General features: G+C 37.7%; 1 protein-coding gene across 4 annotated transcripts in view; it reads left to right on the forward strand.

Annotated features, from left to right (window-relative positions):
- LOC124788117 (pericentriolar material 1 protein-like) overlaps positions 1 to 25,627 on the forward strand; it is a 392,802-nt gene that overhangs the window by 23,112 nt on the left and 344,063 nt on the right. For all 4 annotated transcript variants that reach the window (XM_047255242.1, XM_047255241.1, XM_047255243.1 and 1 more), the window contains 6 exons: positions 3,767 to 3,825; positions 3,914 to 4,021; positions 6,346 to 6,444; positions 8,663 to 8,791; positions 9,532 to 9,603; positions 15,677 to 15,754. In XM_047255242.1, coding sequence (XP_047111198.1) covers positions 3,767 to 3,825; positions 3,914 to 4,021; positions 6,346 to 6,444; positions 8,663 to 8,791; positions 9,532 to 9,603; positions 15,677 to 15,754 — 545 coding nt within the window. The remainder of the gene's footprint in view (positions 1 to 3,766; positions 3,826 to 3,913; positions 4,022 to 6,345; positions 6,445 to 8,662; positions 8,792 to 9,531; positions 9,604 to 15,676; positions 15,755 to 25,627) is intronic.

Here is a 25,627-nt window from a genome sequence, read left to right on the forward strand (position 1 = left end):
GTAAACTTGACCAGCTATGCTTTGTTCACAGAACAGCAGCTGGGGCTGTTTATTACTCTGTTCAGATTTTGTCGAAACAAAATAAGTAATTACAATGAAGTGCCTAAATATATAAACTTTTTGATTGTGGAGTGTGCCTGGTGTGAGGAAAAATATTTACTTTCCTCACTCAATAGACACTTTGCATTTTTGTGCAGACAATAAGCTATATAAAAGAAACTGTTTCATTGTAAGTAAAATGTATAAAATTCAAAATTATTGTAAGAACTTTGCTACAAGACTTGTTACAGCAAGATGTGCATGTATGTACTTTTCCGTTTCAACAAATTTAATTCCTGATTGAAATAATGAAAGACATATGTAACATGATATCAAAACATGCCATGGGTTTTGTTTACTGCTAGTTACCTGTGGAACAATTACATCTGCAACAGCTTAGCTGTCGGTATGAGCCATAATGATCCAAAAAACTAATGATATGTGATATTTATTGTGTGACTTAGTTACTGAAATTCCCTCTTGTCCCGCACTATAGGGTGCACACTCTCGTCAAAGCTGGTTCCGCTCATTCGCCACTAGGCAGGGAGGTTGTACAATCCTGATAAAAGCACATCTGCATCTGGCAGAAATGAATAAGTTAAACAGGACTTTTTAAAATATTTGCCATCTGTCTCAGCAGCTAAAATTCTGACAGTGCCATCTTTTTGGTGTATTCTTTCGATGTAAAACATTTCAAGACTGGTTTCAACATGATGGATTGGACTATTCCTTTGTGAGACTCCAGGAGAAATGACGAGTAAACTTGACTGTGGACAATCCACTCTTCCTTTCACCAATAATGCAAAAGTAAACTGTGAACTAAAAACAAATTGCCCAGAGACTCATCACAAACAGCGACCATATTTAGAGGGGTGTTCAATAAGTAATGCAACACATTTTTTTTCCTTGGCTAAATCCAGTTGAAAAAATGGGGAATTTGTTGTGGAACATCATGGAGTATTGCCACTCCAGCACCTGTAGTTTCAAGAAGTTCCAGTAGGTGGCAGCACTGTACGAGGGCTGTTCAAAAAGTAAGGTGACTTTTCAAATTGAGTGGGCAACATACATTCGATTATCGATCTTTTTTTTTATGTTGGTACACATATCCCGAACATATGTTCAAAGTTTCAAGTGTGCAGTATACTTGATTTGTTTTTGACAGATAGAAAGACGTGTGTTAGTGTACTCGGCGATTTCCAATCATAAAAAATGGAGCAAAGAATTTGCATTAAATTTTGTGTGAAAAATGGAATCAAGTGCTCTAAAACACTTGAAATGTTGACAGTGGCATATAGTGAATCTGCTCTAAGTAAAAAAAAAAAAAAACTGTTAATAAGTGGTACAAGCTCTTTGAAAATAGCCGAGAAGATGCCAATTACAAACCTCGCTCTGGACATCCCAACACATCAACAACAGATGATAACTTCGAAGCTGTGAAGAAAATTGTTTTGGAAAATCATCAGATTACTGTAAGAGAAGTTGCTGAGGATGTTGGCAAATTGATCAACTCGTGCCGTGCAATTTTTTGGACGTTTTGGGCATGAGATGTGTGTTAGTGAAGTTGGTTCCAAAACTTCTCAATTTTGATCAGAATAATCGTCGCATGAGTGTTGCTCAGGAGCTCTTGAATGACGTCAATGATGATCCTCATTTGCTCAAAAGGGCCATAACTGGCGACAAACCATAGGCTTACGGTTATGAAGTCGAAACCAAAGCCCAATCGTCTCAATGAAAGCATCCCGGAGAACCAAGACTGAAAAGAGCATGCTAAATTTGATCAAATGTCAAAGTCTCAATGTCGTACGGTAAATTAGGAGTATTACCTTGATGTTATGCACTGCTTGCGAGAAGCAATATGCAAAAAAGTCCGGAATTGTGGAAAAACAACTCATGGCTTTTGCATCACAACAGTGCACTTGCTCACTCATCGTTGCTTGTGAGGGATTTTTTGGGCCAAAAACAGCACAACAATCATGCCTCAGCCACCATATTCTCCGGATTTAGCCCCCTGTGACGTTTTCCTGTTGCCAACACTGAAGAGACCTATAAAAGGATGAAGATTTTCAATGATTGAGGAAATAAAAACTGCATCACTGGAAGTACTGAAGGCTGTACGAAAAAGTGCCTATGAGAAGTGTTTCGAGAATTGGAAGAAGCATTGGCACAAGTATATTGTATTTGACGGGAATTACTTTGAAGGGGACAACATGAATATTGATGAATAAATAAATATTTGTTCATAAAAATATGGAGTCACCTTACTTTTTGAACACATCTCGTACGTAGCCTTCAAAATTGCATCTGTAATAGAGGTGTGTTCCAAGCAGAGAGCTGTCATTTAGTTTGTTTTGATGGAAAACCAAACCATCGGAGATATTCGAAGGCATTTGCAGAATTCCCGTGGAGACCTGGCAGTGAACAAAAGCATGGTGAGTCATTGAGCAAGGCATCTGACACCATCACAAGCTGTCTGGTCTTCCATGTGGCAGCTGGCCGCACACAGTTGTGACTCATGCATCATTGGAATGTGCGGACACTCTTATTCAAGTTGATTGATGAATCGCAATATTACACCTTGCTGCACAACTGGATGTCTCTGTTGGTAGTGCTGACACGCGCATCCATCATTTGGGGTACTCAAAAGTGTCTGCACGCTTGGTTGCTCAGTGTCTGACAGAAGACCATAAAGAACAGAGACGGATAATCTGTGTGGAATTGCATGCACTTTATGAGGCAGATTGTAACAATTTTTTACCAAATATCGTCACAGGCAATGAAACACAGGTTCATTACTTTGGACTGGAAACAAAATGGCAGTCCATTATGTGACACCACACCACCTCTCCACTGAAGAAAAATTTCAAAGCTGCACTCTCAGCCAGTTAAGTCATGGCGATGATCACTTGGGACTCTGAAGGGATTATTCTGTTTGATGTTCTTACTTGTGGTGCAACAATTAACTCTGAAGTGTATTGTGCTAACCTCAGGAAATTGAAGAAACAACTTCAGCATGTTCATCATCACAAAAATGCAAATGAATTTTTCCTTCTCCATGACAGTGTAAGGCCTCACAAAAGTGTGTGTACCTGAGAGCAGCTCACAAAACTTTGTTGGACAATTTGTCCTTATCCACCCTACAGTCTGGATCTCACTCCTTCTGACTTCCATCTGTTTAGCTTAATGAAGGATGCACTCTAAGGGAAGCAGTACATGGATGATGGGGGGGGGGGGGGGGTTATTGGTGCAGCAAGACGTTGGCTCCAATGTCAACCAGTAGAGTGATACCATGTGGGCATACATGCCATCCCTGTAAGGTGTCATAAGGCCAACACATTGAAAAATAGTGTTTTGTAATCAGAATAGTGGGGAATAATATAGTGTACTGGAACCCTGAATAAAAGCAACTTGCATTCAGAAAAAAAAGTTTTGCATTGCTTATTGAACATCCCTCTCAGAATGATTAAAATAACCTTTGTAGTTTCAGGTAAAGAAACATTTTCTATCACATTTCTTAGCATAACATATGAATGGAACACTATCCAGTGAAGACATTAATTTGAAAGTATAGAGATATGTCTTTAAAAACAAAGGCTCAGCGAAAATATGTAAACTCGAAAGATTGCAGCTGTAGTGATTGAGAAACATAAAATAATAATTTATCATTATTTTATCTTTTCTGTGTAGAATTTTGTGAAGAAGGCTTACATATTAATATAATTTTAATTAGGTCCTGTTGACTGTACTAGTATTGGGACACATCATCTCCTGCACGCTGAAGAATTACAGGTGAGGGAGATACGATAATTATGTACATCTTATTATAATCTACTGATGATTCAGTGTACAAATAACACACAAAGTCTTTGTGTTGAAGGGAAATTGGAGTGTCCACAATTTTCTCCCAGCAACCATGAATGGCCATGAAGCAACAGCAGCTCGCAATATGGTTCAAGATAAGGACAGTAAGAGTAATATATCAAAGGTAATAAATTGAAATTAGGAATTCTTAAACAATTTAGTCAATATCATTACAGTTGCAGTATAAACATGTTCTTCATGATGTGCTTATAGTTGCAAAATATTATGAGGAACAGCTCCTTATGATATAGTGTTGTTATCACAATATTGTACCACACTTTATGTTATGATGTGAATTCAGTCTCACTTTGTTGTCATTATTTCTTCAGTCTCTCTTTTTTTTCCTCCAAAAATATTGCATTGTCATCATCTACATACTTCTGCAAATTTAATTTTCCAGCTTGCTTAGCCTGTGTAATTTTCTTATAATTGACTGCTTCAATTGACTTTTAGTTTGCCTTAGATCCCTATCGTTATAACTATCTGTATAAACTCCTTCATGAGTATTATTATTGCATCTATTTTCTGTTCAAGATTGTTTTGTGTTGACAATAGTCACTGCTTTATCAACTTTGTGAAAATTCTGTTACAATGTGAAAGATCTACTACATTCCATAAACTTCCTATTGCAGTCCAGCATATATTACTCATTTTCTCTTCTTCTTATTCTTATTCTTTTTTTTTTTTTTTTTTTTTTTTTTTTTTTTTTTTTTTTTTTTTTACTCTTCTCCTTTCTTATTGTAATGAATATAATTTGAGAATAGTCTTCAGCTATAAACCTGCTTCCTTTGCTTGTGTTCAATAATTTTTAAACAGCTTTGTGAACCGAGTAATGGAAGTGTCCTACTTATTCTTAAATTTTAATACTTGAAATTTATACTGATCACTGAATTTGTAGATTTTAAGATATAGCAGTAAGAACTTCTCAGAGGACAATGAAAATTATTTTTCTTTCTGCAATTAGTGAGGAAGACATTGGAGAAATGTTAAAATCAAACAATGGATAATCCAGGATGGAATGTAACAGTATTAGAGAAGGAAAGTTGCTACTCACCATATAGCGGAGATGCTGAGTCGCGATAGGCACAACAAAAAGATTGACACAATTATAGCGTTCGGCCATTAAGGCCTTTGTCAGCAATAGACATACATTCACACACGCGTGCGCGCGCGCTCCCACGCACAAACACACACACACACACACACACACACACACACACACACACACACACACACACAACTTGCACACATGTCTCCAGTCTCAGATAACTGAAACCGCACTGCAAGCAGCAGCACCAGTGCATGATGGGAGTGGCAATTGGGTGGGGGTAAGGAGGAGGCTGGGGCGGGGATGGGGAGGGATAGTATGGTGGGGGTGGTGGACATTGAAGTGCTGCAGTTTAGACAGAGGGTAGGAAAGAAGGTGAAGAGGGGTATGGGGAGGGGGGGGGGGGAGGAAGTAGCAGAAAGGAGAGAAATAAAAAGAAATTAAAAGACTGGGTGCAGCAGTGAAATTATGGCTGTTTAGTGCTGGAATGGGAACAGGGAGGGGGGAAACTCTCCCTGCAATGCATCCTATGTTCCCGTAACCCTTTTGGTCTCAACCTTCTGTGGCAGTGAAATTATAGCTGTTCAGTACTGGAGTGGGAACAGGGAGGGGGAAACTCGCCCTGCAATGCATCCTATGTTCCCGTAACCCTCTTGGTCTCAACCTTCGTTAGTCACTGTCCTCACCCATCCAGCCCCTCCCTGTTCCCAACCTTCGTTAGTCACTGTTAGTCACCCATCCAGCCCCTCCCTGTTCCCATTCCAGCACTACACAGCTGTCATTTCACCGGCACACCCTGTCTTTTTATTCCTCTCCTTTCCGCTTCTTACCCCCAACCTCCTCCCCACCTTCTCTCCTGTCCTCTGTTTAAACTGCAGCACTTCAATGTCCGCCACCCCCACCATACTATCCCTCCCCATCCCCACCCCAGTCTCCTCCTTACCCCCACCCAGTCGCCACTCCCATCATGCACTGGTGCTGCTGCTTGCAGTGTGGTTTCAGTTATCTGAGACTGCAGACGTGTGAGCAAGTTGCGTTTGCTTGTGTGTGTGTGTGTGTGTGTGTGTGTGTGTGTGTGTGTGTGTGTGTGTGTGTGTGCGTGCGCGCGCGCGCGCGCGAATGTATGTCTATTGCTGACAAAGGCCTTAATGGCTGAAAGCTATAATTGTGTCAATCTTTTTGTTGTGCCTGTCGCGACTCAGTTGAGTAGCAACTTTCCTTCTGTAATATTGGAGAAATGTTAATTTTTTTGGCTCGTGATTTTTACAGCTCCTAAGCAAAGTGATTCACAATGAATTCACATTCTTTACATGAATGCTGTAATGTCTGTTTGACTGTCTACACATCATTTGGCATTGCTCTTTGTCAAAAGTATGGAAAGAAAATAATTGTTTTTGCAGCCTGATCGTGCCCAAGTTGTTAGTCGTCTGAATCAGATTCGAGACTACATTAAACAAACAACCACATTGATGGACGCCTTGAAAGCCTCAGGTGACCCGGTAAGTATATATAGTATTTGCAGACTCATATCTCAGAATTAAACAAAAAGCTAGTCTTAAACACACTTTTGAAAAGGGTAAATATCATATTTGCATCCATTGACAGAAAGGTGAGCAGTGTCTTAGCAGCCAATATGATTAATGCATCTAAGGAAAACAGTTATTGGTATTTCATGTCATCGAGTTACATGGACAAAACTGCACTGATCATTCATTGAAGAACAGGATAGGTGGATGTACATAAATGTTTATACAATTATCTGCTAGGCATTCATATTCCTCTCACTGCTGTAAAAAGAGTGTTATTGAGACTTCATTCAATTTTGGCTGGCTAACGTCCAACTTTTTGTGTGGAAATATCATGTTCAGTATAATGTATGTTGTCCTTCTGACTAGGACAACTCATTAGAATTTTTTATTTTATTTTATTTATTTATTTATTTTGCCATATCTGAATTATTTAGGAAAATCAGTTTGAGTTATGTAGGAATGTGCAAGGCAATACTGACCTTGTGAACTATCCTAGAAGATATTTTGAAGAAAATCAAATCTACATTTATTGCATTTGTATATTTAGAGAAAGCTTTTCAGAGTGCTGACTGGGCTGCACTCTTTGAAAATTTGCTGGTAGCAGGAATAATATACACAAAGTGAAACGTTATTTACAGTTTGTATAGAAACCAGACTGCAGTTATAAGAGTCGAAGGACATGAAAGGAAGGCAGTTGTGGAGGTGGTAGTGAGAAAAGATTGTGGCCTGAAGTGTGCTAATGACATTGTAATTTTATCAGATGCAGCAAGGAACTTGGAAGAGCGGTTGAACAGAATAGGTAGTGTCTTGAAGAAGTTGTTATAAGAAGAACATCAACAAAAGTAAAACGTTGATAATGGAATATAGTCGTATGAAAGAAGGCAATACAGAGGGTGTTAGAACAGGAAATGAGAATCTAAAACTAGTACATACTTTTTGCTATTTGGACAGCAAAATAGCTGATGTTGGTCATTTAATAGAGAGGCTATAAATGCAGACTGGCAGTAGCAAGGAAAAGCATTTCTGAAAAAGAGGTATTTGTTAACATCTAATGTTAATGTCAGTGTTAGGAAGTTTTTTCTGAAGGTATTTGTCAGGAATGTAGATTTGTTTGGAAGTGAAACATGGATGATAAAGAGCTTCTGAAATGGGGTGCTTTCAAAGAATGCTGAAGATTAGATGAGTAGATCGAATAACAAATGAGGAGGTGCTGAAACAAATTGGGGAGAAAAGAAATTTGTGCCACAACTTAACTGAAAAAAAAAGGATTGTTTGATGGGGCACATCGTGAGGCGTCAAGGAATTCTCACTTTGGTAATGGAAGGAAGTGTGGGGTGGGGGTAAAATTGTGGAGGGAGTTCAAGGGTTGGATACAGTAAGCAGGTTCAAATAGATGTATGTTACAGCTGTTATGCAGAGATGACAAGACTTGCACAGGATGACTAGCTTGGAGAGCTGTGTCAAACCAGGCATCAGAGTGAAAATAACAACAACAACAACACTCTGTATGTATATTTCAGATGTTCATCTTCAGTATCTCATTTACCACATATGTGACCAGCTGTTTAAACATGTGAGAAAGGTAATCGTTTGATCATCAGTCACATTAATAAAAATATAAAAAGTTATGTGATGGAAATAAACAGATTTTGTTTACAATTTTATTTTTACATTTTTTCTAATACTTAAACAGAGCTGCACTATTTTTGTATGAAAAGGAAAATCAATTGAGAAAAATTATGAGACAAAATAGTTAGGTGGCCATCAGGAGACGAAATATTTAGTACTGCTGACAGCTACTATTCTATCCTTTGAAACTGTTAGTTCTTTCTTCAAGAAGGAGAGAGAAATATGTTGGGGAAGGTTACCAGTGAGAGTAGATTCCTTGGACCCCAGGATGAGGGGTAGACTTATTTTTGGAGAGATGTGTTTTTCTAATGCATGGTGTTAGCATTTTGTTGCAAACTTTGGTTATGGACTTCAGATAATTAGTCCATAGAAATAGAACTTTGTTAGCAGCTTGTTTTGTGAACTTGGCTATTCTTCAGATATAAACAAGATCAACGTACTGTATGTTTCAATGCGCGTGTGCACGCATGCGCGCCTACACACACACCACACACACACACACACACACACACATTCTATAATTTTTACTTTTGTGCAAATTTAATTTCTTTTTCCATAGCGCCAAGAAGCACAACGTCAGAAGTTGTCAGGAATGGTGGAAGATTTGCGTGACAGTGAGAGCAAACTCCAGTCGTTGGCTGACAAGCTCGAACGTGCTGAACGTCGTCTTTCACACTGCGAGCGCCAGGTCAGTTAATCAGCGTTGATGGTCATTACAGAATTGTCTAATGTGTAATTGTAATTTTAGATGTATCCTATAAATTTATTTTAATCATATTTTCTTCCACCAAAGCTTACATTTATAATTATTCATAAGATTCTTTTCTTGTAAATTATAGATTGCAGCGATCAATCGTCCTTTTTAGCTGATCGCTGCAATCTATAATTTACAAGTTAATATAACAGTCATGAATGCAGCAGATTTCTAAATGGAAGCTGATGAAAATTCTTTTCTGAAAGGTTTGAGTTCCAAGTGACTTAATGATTGTGTTAACAGTGGAATTTTAGAATATGCTCTTTTTTTCCTGTTGTTAACAATGAAATGCAGTATCCATACGTATGTATACAGCTGGAAGATCTGCAGTGCACTTATAATGTTGGAGGTCTTTTTAAGTTTGTCATGTGGCTTATCTTCGTAACTTGATTCATCACCTTTGAATTACCTAGCTCTCTCCCTTGCCATTGTTCGTAGAGTTAATCAGTACATTATGATTTGTTAAAAATTGACTGGGTTGAATGGTCAATTTTTTACAAAGAATTTTTGTTCTTTTTTTTTTTAATTAACTGGTCTTATTTGAATACATTTAGAACATATTTGCGTGACTTAAGGTATCAGAATATGTGCCTGCATTTTTCAAATTGAGAAGAGAATTTGGAATAGATTAATAATAAATCTGCAGTACATTTACATGATATATGTTTTAACAGAACAGTTCAGAGACTGGTAGTTGCGCCTCATCCACTCGAAGTTATAGTCATTCAGAAGAACGTGAGAGACGGGTAAGTTCCAGTCTTACTTTTTCAGGATAATTGTGGATCTAATGCATGATTTTGATAGTAACGTTTTATAATAATGGAGTTTCATCACTTCTATCATGTGCTCTCCACATCCTGTAGCTACTGTGGAGAGTTCATATAGCATGAAAAAAACTTAAGGTTCATTTGAATATTGCACATTTACTTATAGTTACTGACTGTATTCATTTGCAGAGGTTAAATATGAACATCTGTATTTCGAAACAGTTTCAGTGGAAGTGCTTGCAGAAGATGTACACTTACATAGCCATATTTTCTTTCATTACAGAGAACGGTTTTTGGAAGTCTTCGTTCTCTCATAGCGTACTGGCTTCGTGATTAATGTTGTATGTAGCTTTCCTAAAGGTTTTCACCTGTTGTCAGGATAGTTCCTTCAGCAAGACCACAGTTCATTCCTGGCCATTAAATCCTAATGTATCTATTATACTTAATTTCTTCCTTTCTATCAGTTCTCAGTTTAGAATTTTTCAATCATTTGTTTTGTGTTTTATCCAGCGTTTTTCCTCATTTTTCTGTATCCTTTTTCTTTCTCTTCCTGTCATTTCTTTACTTTAACTGTCTGAATAAATGCTTGTTACTAATTTCTTTTTCAACATATATGTACTTTCTACTCTACTCCTTTGCTAATGATTTTAGTGACAGTCTTTTGTATGCATGTAGTGTTTTAATGTAGGAATGAAAATTAGCTGTCTTCTTATGCCCTCTTTCCTGTTTTGATTTACCTCTCTCCTCTAACCACTTCAACTTTTTCTAAACTTACTAATACAACTCCTCTTTCAGAACTTCATAATTCAGTTTCTTGATGGTTTTACTCTTGGTATCTTCCAAGTATAGTGTGTTTTAATGTGAGATCTAGAATCAACTGTCTTCTTGCAGCTTCCGGCTTGCATTTATTTACTTTTCTCTTTCTTTCACCACCTCGTCATTTTCTTAACTTGTTACAGAAACTACTGTTCCAAAAACCTCATAATTTGGTATTGGTTCTTATCTTTTTTTCTTTACCAGAATATGCTTTCATGTTTTAAGGGGCATAATGGCCATTTTTAATCATATTTATGTCAGTAGCTTTTGTTCTTCTGTTCCTACTTTTGAGAATAGCTGTAGCTGTAAATTATTTAGATATTTGTGAAATGATGCGTGAAATGTGTAGAACTGAGAAACAAATATATCTGTGTCGAGAGTCCTCAGAAATAATACCCATATCCTCCCTCTCCTTCCCTCCCTGCCTCCTTCCTACACCTCCTCCTCCTCCCCCCCCCCCCCCCCCCACCACCTTCCTCTCTCTCTGAAATTAACTGGAGGATAGTAGAAAATAAAGCTGAAATTTTTTGCAAGCTGCAAAGAGTAAAGAGGGGTCATTTATTAGTAAAAGAAAATCCTGATGGAATGTAAATAAATACAAAGTAATGGTAACAACAAACTAAATAGTACAGCAAGAAATTGTCAAAAGACATGTGAACAAAAGTGAGAGCTTTGGCAGCATATCCTTTTCAAGCTAGAGTGCCCCCCCCCCCTCTCTCCCTCTCCTCACCCTCATCCTCTACACACACACACACACACACACACACACACACACACTTGTGGTTACATTGTGCTAGATGAATACCTAGTTATACCATAACAACAATGTGGGAAAAGACCGATTGCTACGTGCCATAAAGAAGACATGTTAAGTTCCAGACAGGTGCATTTAAGACACTCCCATAAAACTTTCGACCATAGAAACACACACCATTCATACTCTCAAGCAAGCATATCTTATGCACACATGACCACCAACTTCAGCATCTTGGGCCGAAGTGCAACTATCACGTGGGATGCAAGCAGCAATCTGGAGGGGGTGCGGAAGGGATGGTGGTGTACAAGTGAGGGAAAAGATGAATGCTGTCTAGTGGAATGTGCAGGGACTAGAATGCCAACAAATGCATCATCAAGAGGTTGTGGGGCAGGGAGTTGCGGAAAAAAGGAGCGAAAAAGGAGAGGATCGGGGAAAGATGGGCAGGTGTATTGGCAGAGGGTGGCAAGTATGCAGGGTGGGAGATGAAAGTGGGGAGGAGATGACAGGAGAGAGGGGATGGAAACTGTTGGCTGGAAGGTGTGGGGACAGTATGTCACCGTAGATTGAGGCTGGGATAATTACGGGAGCAAAGAATGTGTTGCAAGTGTAACTCCCATTCTTGGGAATTAACCAAAAGGAGTGTCCCTTTCATAACCCAGTACCACGCTGGACTGAAGCAACTGAACCATATCCTTTGCCAGGGCTTTGATTATCTATCATCATGCCCTGAAATGAGGGACATCTACCCTTGATACTTCTCACTCCTCCATGCCCTGTCACCCACTCAACCTTCACAGCATTCTATTCCATTCCTATGCCAATCTCAATCTCAACCCTTGGGGCCACAAGGACCATATCCTTGTGGAAGACCCAGGTACAAGACCTGCTCAATCCACCCACCCAGTACTTCCTATTTGAATCCTGTCACAGGTTTATCCTAACCCATCATGGGTCAGGCCACCTGCGAAAAGCAGCCATGTCATTTACCAACTCTGCTGGAATCATTGCACAGCTTTCTTTATTGGTATGATTACCAACCAGCTGTCCACCAGGATGAATAGCCACGGCCAAACTGTGGCCAAGAGGAAAGTAGACCACACTATCGCACAACATATAGCTGAACACACCATACTTGATTTCAATGGCTACTTCATTACCTGAGCCATCTAGATCCTTTCCTCCACCACCATCTTTTCTGAACTGCACAGATGGGAGTTATTTTTACAATACATTCTCTGTTCCTGTAATTAACGCGGCCTCAACCTGAGCTAACATACTGTCCCCACACCCTCCACCCAACAGTTTCCACTCCCTCCAGTTACAAAGCATATAGTCCAGGAGAATTATTATTTTTTAGGCTTTATTATTATTTATTTAAAGAATTTACAAGTGTACTATCTGCCTTTTGGGTCAACTGCAGATCAAATTTTGGAAATCCCACAATATTTCCTCAAGGCAACTGGCGACATCATTAGGTGGTGGCTGTTAGTTATTCGAGGCAAGTAGCAACTGCCGATATCCACACTATAAAAGTCTGTTATAGAGACACTGTTGAAAGTCACGCATGTGCGATGGAGTTACTTGTAGAGTGTTGATGATAGTGTGTTCAGTGCCTCGAACTGGGAGCCGAGCAGTGGGCTCCTAAGTTTGTGCCAGGTTGCCATTACTGGTGCAGAGTATTGCTGTGACTGGAAGCCAACCAAAATTGGTAGCTAGGTGGATCCTCCACTATATTGGGGTGTAACTATCATCAGAAATTCTTGTTTTTCTCCATATGAATGACTGATTTTTAAAAGGTACTTAAGAGTTTTTTTTTGTAGTTTCAAGAAAAACAAAGAAAACTTGTTTTCTCTTTTGTGCTGTTAAATGCTGCACTGGTAGAATTGCATACTAGAATATACACATAGATCTACAATTAGATACATTTTTGACGGATTATACCTAATGGGAAACCAGAAAAAAATATTTTACCTTGCTGACTAAGGTCCATTTTAATATTCCGTAAAATTTAATGTGTAGTTTTACTTGAAAATAATGTAGGTCTTTATTAAATAAACAGTTATATCTGTTAGCTCATATTATGAACACAATTCTTTAATAGCCAAAGAATATCATCACATTACAGAGACCTTTTTTTCAGAACTTTATTCATCGTCATCGAGAGAAACATCAGCTACTGGCCACTATAAAAGCAAATCGTAATAGCTTTTGTGTTCTTCTACAATATATGGCACAATTTTTAATTTTGCTTTTTTTGATAGGTATTTTTCCTTCTGGATAAGCTTCTTCACAAAATAATGATATGTGGAAATATGAAACTGCACCCTTTCGTTTCTTGGAAGGTATCTGGTTTCAAGAGAGGCTGTTGACTTATTATAAGAAGTAGGGCCACCACTTAGAATGCCCAATGATCATGTGTGTTTCAAGCCGCCTAATTGTCCCTGCATGTTTTTTCTCAGCATTAGCTATAAACTCGCAAACTTCACGTCGAGTATAGATACTGTCTTCTTTCGTAATGGAATGTTTATCATGCTGAACTTGGCGGTCACATGGAGTGTCTACGTAAAAGGAAAAACTGTTTAATCCTTTTAAACCTGCACGTATCGGTTATTGCCCTGGGCAATTATCCAAAAATAGGTGTAGCTCAGTAAGTGTCACGAGCACATGCTGTTTAACGTAGTCCAACAGGAACAAAGCGACATCGTCATGTCCTTTGTGGGCCTGTCCTTTATGGTAGATGTAGTAATGGGCTAAATCTGTATTCATGTTGAAAATACAAAAAATGTTCAGTGTGAGCTGCCTCAAGTAATAAATTTCTTGAGCAGGGATGTTCGGTAAACTTACATTTTGCGTATAGCCAAATACAAGGCCTAAAATGTTTGCATTTTCCTTACTCTTTCTAGCTCACCTCATGTGCACCATTAATTCTACAGTTGCGACTCTTTTTGCGGTGTCATGTAAATGAGGACTATGTTTGCACCTTTTTCTCCTCACAAAAGCGACAGGCGTCAGTTTGTGGTTTTCCAAACTTTATGTTAAAATTTTCTGTGAAATATGTGTTAAAAATGCATACTTGGTATTTGTGCCAGATTATTTCATCTTATACAAATCACACATTTTCTTGATGGGCACTTCAGATGACAAATACGTAAAGTTTGTATCAGATGCATAGTGCGTTTTGTACACAGGGAATGACCTTGTGTGTTCATGTAACATCAAAATTTCGTTTGGACCAATTTTTCTTGCACAATGATATCTGCAAAATTTGTCGTGTGGCGATTTTCCTTCCAGAAGTAACTGTTTAATACGCCTAATTTGCTTCTCCATCACATCATATAGCCTAAAAAAAAGGCTCCAAACCTTAGTTTCATGGAGAATCACATGGCATTTATACTAGTGCATCCTCAAAGAAGTGTCATCACTCCTTGGATGGTATTGCGTAACATTAGTCACCTCTAACATCCTCTGTAAATGCAAATCTTGCTCATCTTTAGATTGCAAATCAGCATATAAAGAACTGTATATCAAGGCTTTTTCTGTGTCAACAAACTTGGTGAAACAGTTTTTCTTGCACCTAACACTAAATAAAAAGAGATTTAGGTCTAGGTAATTAATAAGATTGAAAGGACCAATAATTCTGTTTGTTCCCATTACTAATGTTAAGTTTTTTTCTTCTTCTCTTAGATAAAAAGCATATTGGTACAAACATTTGCTGTTAGGGGGGCAAATGTATAAACCAATGTATTCACTGGGATAAATCATCTATCTGTATCATTAATATCTATACCAGCAAGTTTCTGTAAACTGCAACAGTACATTTTACAGTAATTACTTCTTACCTGCAAGGCGAACTGATTGATCTTGATCAGAGCTGCTGTCCTCTGTGTCCAGTGTATTCTTTACGTTGTAATTTCAGCTTCTTAACAACATTCCTTTTGTAGGCTTCTGGATGAGCCTTCCTCTTTCATGTTTTTAATGGATGTCATTTAAATTACTGCTTTCACTCATATTGTAATAATTACTGTTAGTAGCACTACAATAATGTTATCTCCACTATTTAACAATCAACACAGTATATGCAGAACAACAAACAAAGAAAAGAGGTGAAGATATTCAACTGCAGAAAATAATTTGTAGTGCTACCATCAGTTGAGTGTTAAAAAGATGTGAGAGCCAGTGACTTAGGTACCTTTTGACACTTACTCAATAAAAGTGACTAATTGTAAAATGTAAAACGTTGCATGGCTGAGGCATGTTTTGACACTCAGACCTGTGTAAACCCCTATCAATACTTAAAAGTGCAGTTATCTCAAAAAGTGAAAAAATTGACTTAACCATCTTTTAAAAATCACCAACTCATATCTAATGGTGGCAAGTGCAGAGTGTCAGACCCAAGAGCAGTATAGTTAACATATCCACTGAGAAAGACTGAAGAATCAATTTACTTTTTGTAACACATATCATTTTCTTGTATTCCAGAGCACATCATTGGTAAGAGCTGCTGCCACAGCAAAACACAATGAGTTAAAGCTTATGGTAGAGGAGTCTCAGAGAAAGGTAAGACAATTTGAGAATATATTTTACTCCATAATGTGTATATTTCGACTTCTGCCAGTACATTAAGTGCACTTCATGTTCAAAGGCAAGCTTGATTTTTTGTAAGCCTTCTGTATCATCTTCCAATTTCCTCATAGATCAGACATTAAATTGTAATCTTTCTTCCCTTCTTATGCAGTATACTTAAGTCTTGCACATTTTTTCCTTTTTTCCCTCTCCAGCTGACATTTGTTTCTGAGATAGCATTGTTTAATTTTCTATAGTTAATGAAACTAATTTTAATGAAAAACTTTTAAAAAAATGTGGCATATGCCATATAACTACACAGTTCAAAACTGGACTGCAAATATTGTCAAGAGGTATTTTACACTGTAAGGAAAAATAGATTGTGACTCACTGTAAATGTGACGCATCGAGTTGTAGATAGGTACAAGAAAAGACACTTACATTGTGCTTGTCTGCAACTCAATGTGTCATTTTTACCGTGAGTAGCAATCTGTCTTTCCTTTCATTGTCGCTATTCCAACCAAGGGTGTGCATTGCTTTACCAAGAGGTATTATAAACAGTTAAGTAAAAAAAATGGAAGTTTATACAAGTCATTATGAGAACTATTACTTTACTGCTGGAACTGAAACATCTGAAGTTAAGCTAATAGAAAAATAAAATGTGAAAGATTGAGAATTGTTCAGTGTGAATGTTGCTTTATTTTACAAATGATCTGGTGATGGCACAGTTGAAATATGAACTTACTCTTGTTCTAAAAAATGTCATTTGTTGTTGTTGGGATAATGGCAGCTCAGATATTGTCAGAACACTTTGTTTACATTCTGCATTTAAAGAAATAGTGCTATAAAAAATAAAAATTTCAAATGGCGCTTTTTGTTGCTTGATGATATTATTTTTGTAAAAGTGTAACTTGACAACTGTGCCTCATAACAGTGTGTTCAACTTTTGGTAAGCAGTCGCTGTCAGAAAATACCTTTTACAATTAATCTGAGGCATTTTGTTAATGTCCATCAGTTTTTTCATGAAGGTCGACCAGAATCGCATGTTGCTAAAAAAGAGCAGGTTATTAGCCATGAGGTAGAGGTGGCCTTAGGCATACTGAAGATTGCAGTACATTCGATTTTGCACAAAAGATCTGCAATCGCTTCTGCGTAGCTTAAGGAAAGTCCAAAAATAGGCTTCTATCAATTAGTGTCAAAAAATTCAACGCAGGAAGATCAAAATCCATATGCAATGTGTTAACTGTAGGTTGGTTGATGGCAGAAGGGAGGGAGGGGTTGCGGGAAATGGAGGAAGCAAGCCTGGCTCTGACACAGACCACTGCAGAGTGATGACCTGTACCTACCGCTGTGTAGGCACGTTAACGTGGGCTTCATGCTCCCACGAAATCAGAAGTACCCATGTAGGTAAAGGTTGCTGAAATATTTTAGTAATCAAAACTGATATCATCTTATATATCGACACATGTAATAAAAATCCTAAGTGCAACAATTATTTACATGTATCAGCAAGCAAGAAAATAGCACAAAGCAGAGTGACAGTGTTGTGAGGAGGATTGTTGCTACTCACCAGACTGTGGAAATGCTGAGTTGCAGATAGACACAACAAAAAGTCTGTCAAACAAAGCTTTCAGCCAAACAGGCCTTAATCAGAGTTAGACAACATACACACACAGGGACTGTGATCGTGTGTGTGTTTTTTATCTAATTCTAATGAAGTTCTGTTTGGCCAAAACTTTGTTTGACAGTCTTTCTGTTGTGCCTATCTGTGACTCAGCATTTCAGCTGCTGGGTGAGTACCAACGATCCTTTTTATAATATTTTCATTATTCCATCCTGGATTTCTCATAGTAGAGTGACAGTAACACAGCAGTCAACAAGGACTACATCTACATCTAGATCTACTTACATACATACTTCACAAGCTACCGTACAGTGCGTGACAGAGGGTATCCTGTACCACAACTAGTTGTTTCCTTTCCTGTTCCACTCGCAGATAGTGCAAGGACAAATGCCTGTCTATATGTCTCCATATGAACCCTAATTTCTTGTATCTTATCTTTGTGGTTCCTACACAAAATATACGTAGGCGGCAATAGGATTGCTCTGCAGTCAACTTCAAATGCCGGCCCTCTAAACTTTCTCAGTAGTGTTTTTCAAAATGAATGTCTTCTTCCCTCCAGGGATTCCCACTTGAGCTCTTGAAGAATATCCGTAACACACGCATGTAGATCGAACCTACCGATAACAAATCTAGCAGCTCGCCTCTGAATTGCTTTGATGTGTACTTCCAGTCCGACCTGGTGTGAATCCCAGACACTAGAGCATTATTCAAGAATAGGTCACACTATCACGTCAAGATGCTGCTGAATCTGCATTTTTGAGGTACCTGCATCAGATTGGGAAAAAATTGTTTCCATGGTTGGTTTGAATGCATACAGAAGCATATAAATTTTAAAGGTGAATATATTGAGTAACAATAAGATACTTTGTACCAAAAAAGTTTTTAGTTCATTGTTTTTGTAAATAATTAAAAAGGCAGCTCTCATAAAACAGACCATCAGATACGTGTTAGAAAAGTATTGAGACTAAAGTTTTTATTTTTTTTTCTTCAAACAATAGTATTGTCCTTTTCAGAGTAGTTCTCTTCAGCAGCTATATGTCAACGGAGTTGTTCCTAGTTTCTGTTGATCCATTGTGGACATGGTACGGCGGCTGGTCAAATATTCAACAAAGAAATACATCAAACAGCCGTGCAAATTGAAAAGTTATTTTATTTCAGTTTCAGCAATTCAGTATGCCATCTTCAGGCCCCATATGTGCCTCTCAAAAATTATTGATATTGGCACTGTTGGGGTCATCTGTTTCTGGAGTCCTCAATTCTCGAGTGCTTCCGTCAAAGACTTGACCATTGCAGTCAAGAGAATTCACGACATCCAGAAACAGATGGCCCCAGTGTGCCAATATTGATAATTTTTTAGAATTGCAAATGGGGTGTGAAGATGGCACATTGAATTGCAGAAACTGGTGGTGAAAATGAAATAAAATAACTTCTCAATTTGCACGGCTTTTTGACATATCTCTTATTTAAATAAAGATTTGTTCCCAGTCTTGATAGCAATGCTGAAAGGCTCCATTGCTAGAGTCTTTAACATGTTGGTCACATTATTTTTAATGTTCTCCAAGTCTCAAAATGACATCCTTTTACAACATTTTTCAGTTTCATTAAAATAAAATAGTTATGAGGACTCAGATCAGGTGAACGGCGGAGGGTTGTTGTATAATGCAGCATCCACTTGTCCACAATGCCAGATCTCAGTCAGTTCACCCTTTTTTCCTGATCCTCTCAAGCAGATCTTTGTAAAACTCTTGGTTCACAGTTTGTCCTTGAGGAACAAATTCATTATTCACAATATCCCTATTTTCATAAAAGCAGGACAACATTGTTTTGTTCTGATTTGCCCATTCGAGCTTTTTTTGGTTGAGAAGATGTCTCAGTGTGTCACTCCTCACATTGCTGCTTTGTCCGTGGATCTTACTCAAAGGTCTGGACTCGTCACCTGTGATCACATGACTGGACCGTTCGTGGTCTTTGGCAGTCCTCTCAAGAAGGTCAGCAACATGTTCCTTCGATTGTACTTCTGCTCTGTTGTGAGGTTTTTCAGCACCATTTTGGCACATACCTTTTGCAAGTGCAAATCTTCACACAAAATTTGATGTACGGGGAAAGTGTTTATGTTTAACAGGTTACCCATCAGCCTTATTTTTAAATGTTGGACTGATATCATAAGAACATGTACACATTTGTCATTTTGGTCAGTTTTTGAATCTTGAGGTCTCCTTGAGCAAGGTTTACCTTTGATGTATTTTTGGTCTTCCATAAATGATTTGTGCCAGCGAAAAACTTGTGCTGTTGAAAAGTAATATTTCCCATAGGCCTGTTTCAACTTTTCAACAGTCACATTGAAAGATTTCTCATGTTTAACATACAACTTGATTGGATAGTGTTGCTCTAAATTCCGCTGTTCCATTTTTGTAACACACAACAAAAACTACTATACTGATGGCAGTCTAAGAAAGCACGTAACAGCTGTACAGAGCTGAAACTCTGACTGAGCATCGATCACACCAGACTACACGAGCAGAACGACACAGCATTGCCAGATTGTTTGCAGTATTGTCAGTCTCATTACTTTTCTCACACACCTCATATACTACCTGTCAAACAGTTTTTATTTTATGATCCTCAATAGCCGTTCTCCAGTAGTAGTGTGTTGGGAATTTACAGTGGCAGAAACCCAACAGCAGAACATAGTTTTGTGCTAAAGGAGAAGACAACAAACATTTAAAGATCTTCATAGAGCTCAGAGTGCAGCAAAAATGTCTCATTTCCAGTGGCATCAATCGCCCACTAATAGAGGGAAAGAAGCTCTGAGCTGCAAGGAGAGGAGAGACGTCTGGTAAACTGCAACTAGAAGGATGTGATAATTAGAAAATGTGCAAAAATAATGGAAATAATAGCTGAGTGTGTCCACAACGTTTTAGGAGATCATTTGAACCCGTCTCAAGTAAATGTATTCTGAATTCCAAACACCTCACTCTCTTTTTAAAATGGAACTGAATCATGTTTTCTGAATTTGAAATAGTGTGTTGCGTAAGAAGGGGATTATGTTAGAAAACCATTATCATTGCCAATGAGTCCCTAAACTTGTCTGAAAAAGCACATGTAAAAAAATAAAAAAAGCAAAAAGCAAAGCTTATGTCATTACATTTTTTTATTATTGCGGCACGGTGTCTACACAGGTTGCCAGATATCAGAGTACTGCTGCAGATACACTAACTCCCAGTGTGTTTTTAACCAGCAGATGAGATACCATATAACAGTGAGAACTCATTGAGAGGTGGAAGCTCCACCAGTAAATATACATCTTCAGATTGTGTCACCAGTTACTATCTTTCTTCTCAAAAAGAAATTTTTTTGATCATGTGCATCCGTCTCCATGTGCAGGTTTAATATTGACCTATACAACTTTTGTCTATATTTCAAATTGCCCAAATTGATATGAGTGTGAAGCACAGATTTGGAAATATATTTAAGTATGTCTTCTTACTCTGGATGAGAAGCTAAGACAAATACATATCTCTTAATTGTGATTTGAAAGAAGGGAAAGAAACTAAATTCAATTGATTTTTAAGTCAGATTCAGGTAGGAATAGATTGAAATATTTAAGCAGATAGACTAATGTGGAGAGTTACATTCGGCCATTCTTTTGACTAAAATCACAATAACAGAGTTGTAGCTTCGATGTGTCTTTCTTGTGAATAACACTCATATCAGATTTGAATTTTCAGAACTGATAGTTAATGTGTTAGAGAGTTTTATTTAACCTGGAGTGCCCATGTGGGATATTGTTTCATTGTAGGTCACTTGGCATCTCACAGACGCCAACAGCATTCTCCCTTTAACAAGGTATAATTAGTTCAATCTTTAAAAATTTATGAGTTAAAAGTACTAATTAAGTGAAATGAGGTGTATAAATTCTGACCGATGGAATATATTTTATTTTTCTGGTTTTTAATTATAAATGCAGCCAACAAAACTGTTGGTTGTTATGTTGTGAAATTTTTAATCTCATTTGTCACAAAAGTGAAAAACCATTACCACACTTTTCAGAAAATTGTATTACAGTCCTTACATGGAAGCATTCCTACCTTTTTTTTAAACACATTATACAGTTTAGAACAGAAACATCACATTCAGTCAGCAGTCAGCACATAGTTGCTGCACATGTCCTAAACAGAGAAATTTCTTACAGCTGCATGATCTGTACTTGGTGTATAGGTTTTTGAATGACCAAATTAACAGCAGCTCTGTTGTTTTGAGTCTTGTTCCTCTTCTGTGGATTGGACTGCCCCTTCATCTAGAAAAAGACATTGACTATCTCATCTGAGATCTCTTGGCAATAGTGAATGCTGAGAACGTCTACACAGGTAATCGTCAGCTAGATTATGTGCTAGAAGTTTCAGAAACTCATTACACCTAACACTAGAATCAGTATTATTTGCGCAGTGTGTTAAGCGTGCATTTATAGCTGCAATGTTCCTCATACTGTAAAAAATCACCATAGGCTATCGGCTGATCTTTCTGGATATGTTTTATGTACTACACAGCTGTTCAATATTTATTTATGGCTTGTTCTTGTCATCAGATAAGACATCAATTGCATTTTGATGATGCATTGTGGAAAGTATCAGAACCACATTGTTTTTCCTGTCAACGTGTGACATTATAGAGTTGAGTTTTTCTGAAACACAAACAGTGCGTAGTGCGTACCTCCCAGTTCTTTGTTTGCGTAAACTCTGTGTGAGAGGGCTTTCAGGTTTATTTTTACTCATAGTTCCAATCAGAGTAAAATTCTTCTGAAGCAAGTAATCAGCTAACTCTAAGGAATTGTCTATGGTTATATTACAACCAGATCCTGAGAGCTCAGAAGTGACACAATTCACATCATCTGTCACTTTGTTGCTAACTGCAAATGCCTCTGCAGGCTATTTACCCCCATATATTTCCAGCTTGGTGGTGTATTGCATCCTAGCATCCACCAAAGCAAATATTTTTGTCTTGTACTTACTTGGTTTGCTAGGGATGAAACATTTGTCCCTGAAAGCTTTTAGCTTCACTACTTCATCTCTCAAAGGTACCCATTCTTCTTCTACTGTATTTCTTTCCCCCATTCCTGTCAATTGTTCCCTTATGCTCTCCCTGAAACTCTGTAAACCTCTGGTTTAGTCAGTTTACCCAGGTCCCATCTCCTTAAATTCCCACCTTTTTGCAGTTTCTTCAGTTTTAATCTACAGTTCATAACCAGTAGATTGTGGTCAGAGTCCACATCTGCCCCGGGAAATGTCTTACAATTTAAAACCTGGTTCCTAAATCTCTGTCTTACCATTATATAATCTATTTGATACCTTCTAGTATCTCCAGGCTTCTTCCATGTGTACAACCTTCTTTCATTATTCTTGAACCAAGTGTTAGCTATGATTAAGTTGTGCTCTGTGCAAAATTCTACCAGACGGCATCCTCTTTCATTTCTTACCCCCAATCCATATTCACTTACTATGCTTCCTTCTCTCCCTTTTCTTACTATCAAATTCCAGTCTCCCTTCACTGCCTGAATAATTTCTTTTATCTCATCATACATTTCATCAATTTCTTCGTCATCTGCAGAGCTAGTTGGCATATAAACTTGTACTACTGTAGTAGGCGTGGTCTTCATGTCTATCTTGGTAAGAAATACGTTCACTATGCTGTTTGTAGTAGCTTACCCATATTCCTATTTTTTTTATTCATTATTAAACCTACTCCTGCATTACCCCTATTTGATTTTGTATTTACAACCCTGTATTCACCTGACCAAAAGTCTTGTTCCTCCTGCTATTGAACTTCACTAATTCCCATTGTATCTAACTTTAACCTATCCATTTCCCCTTTTAAATTTTCTAACCTACCTGCCTGATTAAGGGATTTGACATTCCACACTCCGATCCATAGAATGCCAGTTTTTTTTCTCTCCTGATAACGACATCCTCTTGAGTAGTCCCTGCCCGGGTATCCAAATGGGGGACTATTTTACCTCCTGGATATTTTACCCAATAGGATGCCATCATCATTTAATCATACAGTAAATCTGCATGCCCTCGGGAAAAATTATGGCTGTAGTTTCCCCTTGCTTTCAGCCGTTTAGGGGCTAAATTATCAGCTCTCTAGTATCCCCGTTGCCGAACCTCGAACAGTATAAGAGGAACCTAAATCACCTTTCACTCATTGTTAGACAACATAACTCAGTTCCCATTTTATTGGATGCCTATATGTATTGTGTGATTATATGGTTGTCTTTACTTGCTGCACATGAATACAGTATTCCTAATAGATCTATTATTTCAGTTGCGTCTATCAGATTAGCATCCCTTTCTCTGGAATAATGTTCCTGTACTTCAGGAACAATGCTCAACAATGCTAGAGTGCAGCTCTTTGTCATAAAAGCATTCCCAATATTCCATTGGTTTTCTTCCATTCTTTGTGGCTCCTTTCACTCCTGGTAATTGACTGACTATGTTTTGTTGTCGAATGCAAACATTTTTTGGTGGACACATTCTTGACCTTTTTGTAGAATTTGTCCTTCCTAGAAAACATTCGTCAGCAAGAGTATGACTTCACTATCACTGGAGTCTGCACCCTGCTCAGTGTCAGTATTTTCTTCTCTTATTTCCACATTGTCTTCTTCCACATCACTATAATTACCAAAATCATCAACTGAGTGATCATTTTCCTTGAACAACAGCAAGAGTACCGTTTCACTGTCACATTGCGTTTTCCACATTATAAGGCTTCTGTGAGCTCATATTGGATCTGAAGATAAATTATGGTATTAAAAACAAATATTAAAAACTTTTAGATTAAATAAAAAACAAAATATTTATCCTTAGTATCAGCAAAGATCATGTGGCGTCTGGTAGACTCCAGCTTTGGTAACAACCTTTTCCCTCCAACACTGTACTGCAGCTGATGCATTGTTAATGAGCAAAATATGTTTGGATTTAGTTAACTGGAAGGTAAATGGCATCACAAGAGTGCCACTATCTGATGAACAATAATGTGTAAATGAAGTGTGTCTGGTGTCTGTGGGACACCAAGTGACCACTTGTGCGTTAATGCGGAGGACTACATATAATCATGATCTAAACGTACCTTACGAGCAGTGCAACAGAATTCTCCACCATACCATCAGAAAACGGACCTTGTTATGCAAATAAAAGTTAAAATTTTCATGTACAAAGTGAACTAAACTTTGAGCATTACTAGGTATGAAATGAATAATCTCTGTAAGGTAAATTATATTTAAGAGCTGTATGGCATTATCAGTGAGACAGCTCATGTTAGGTTCAAATCATTGCCCACCAAATCCAACAAATTATTCCTACAAGTAGCTGAAAAAAAAACAAAAAAAAAAACAAAACAACAACAACAAAAGGAGACCAGTTACATTTACTTAGTCAGGTGTTGCATGCTTCACTGGTAGACTTTAATTTTGGCAATATAGCTGTCAGAGAGATCACAAAAGTAATTAGCTCACTTAAAAGCAGCAATTCTTCTGGCTGTGATGGTGTTTCAACAAAAGTTCTGCAATTTTGTGCTGATTTGATAGTAGTCATCTCTAGTAACCTATGTGATCAGTTGGTGAGCCAAAGTCTACTTCTTGATAGGCTGAAATATGCAATATCAATAACCATTTATAAAAGTGGATGTAACAGGTGACCTCTAATTATAGCACCATCCCCCTCCCTCCTGTGTTTTCAAAATTTTTATTAGAGTTTTCCATCTAGTAAAGATAGCTTAAAGTAAAACAAGATTGATAAAATGTAGTCTTTTCTTAGGGTTTAAGATTAGAAAATTAGACACTGGGAAGTCTGCTGCAGTTTTAGGGGGAAATGTCTCGTTAGCATGAGCTACTTGGGAGACAGAAGATGCGATTGATGATAATACTTTCAAATTCTCTATTCTTACATTTTTGTACAAAATGTAATAATGTTCTGGGATCTTGTGTTATATGCAGTAGTTAGACAGAGATGAACTAGTGCGGAAAGCAGCATCAAACCAGTCTACAACAGAGTCCTGCACTGTATTCCTAAATTAAAGGCCCTGGGTATCGTAGAAAACTTTTTCTCTCCCCATCCTCTTCTATTTCTATTTTTTTAAAGAAAGAAAACCGGAAGATAATTACATACAAAAGAAATTATACATTGTATAAAATTACCAAACCTTATTTTTACATTTTGTGGCAGAAAAATTAAGTGTGTTGTTTTATT

This window comes from Schistocerca piceifrons, chromosome 3 (assembly GCF_021461385.2).
Source record: "Schistocerca piceifrons isolate TAMUIC-IGC-003096 chromosome 3, iqSchPice1.1, whole genome shotgun sequence".
NCBI classification, from domain to species: Eukaryota; Metazoa; Arthropoda; class Insecta; order Orthoptera; family Acrididae; genus Schistocerca; species Schistocerca piceifrons.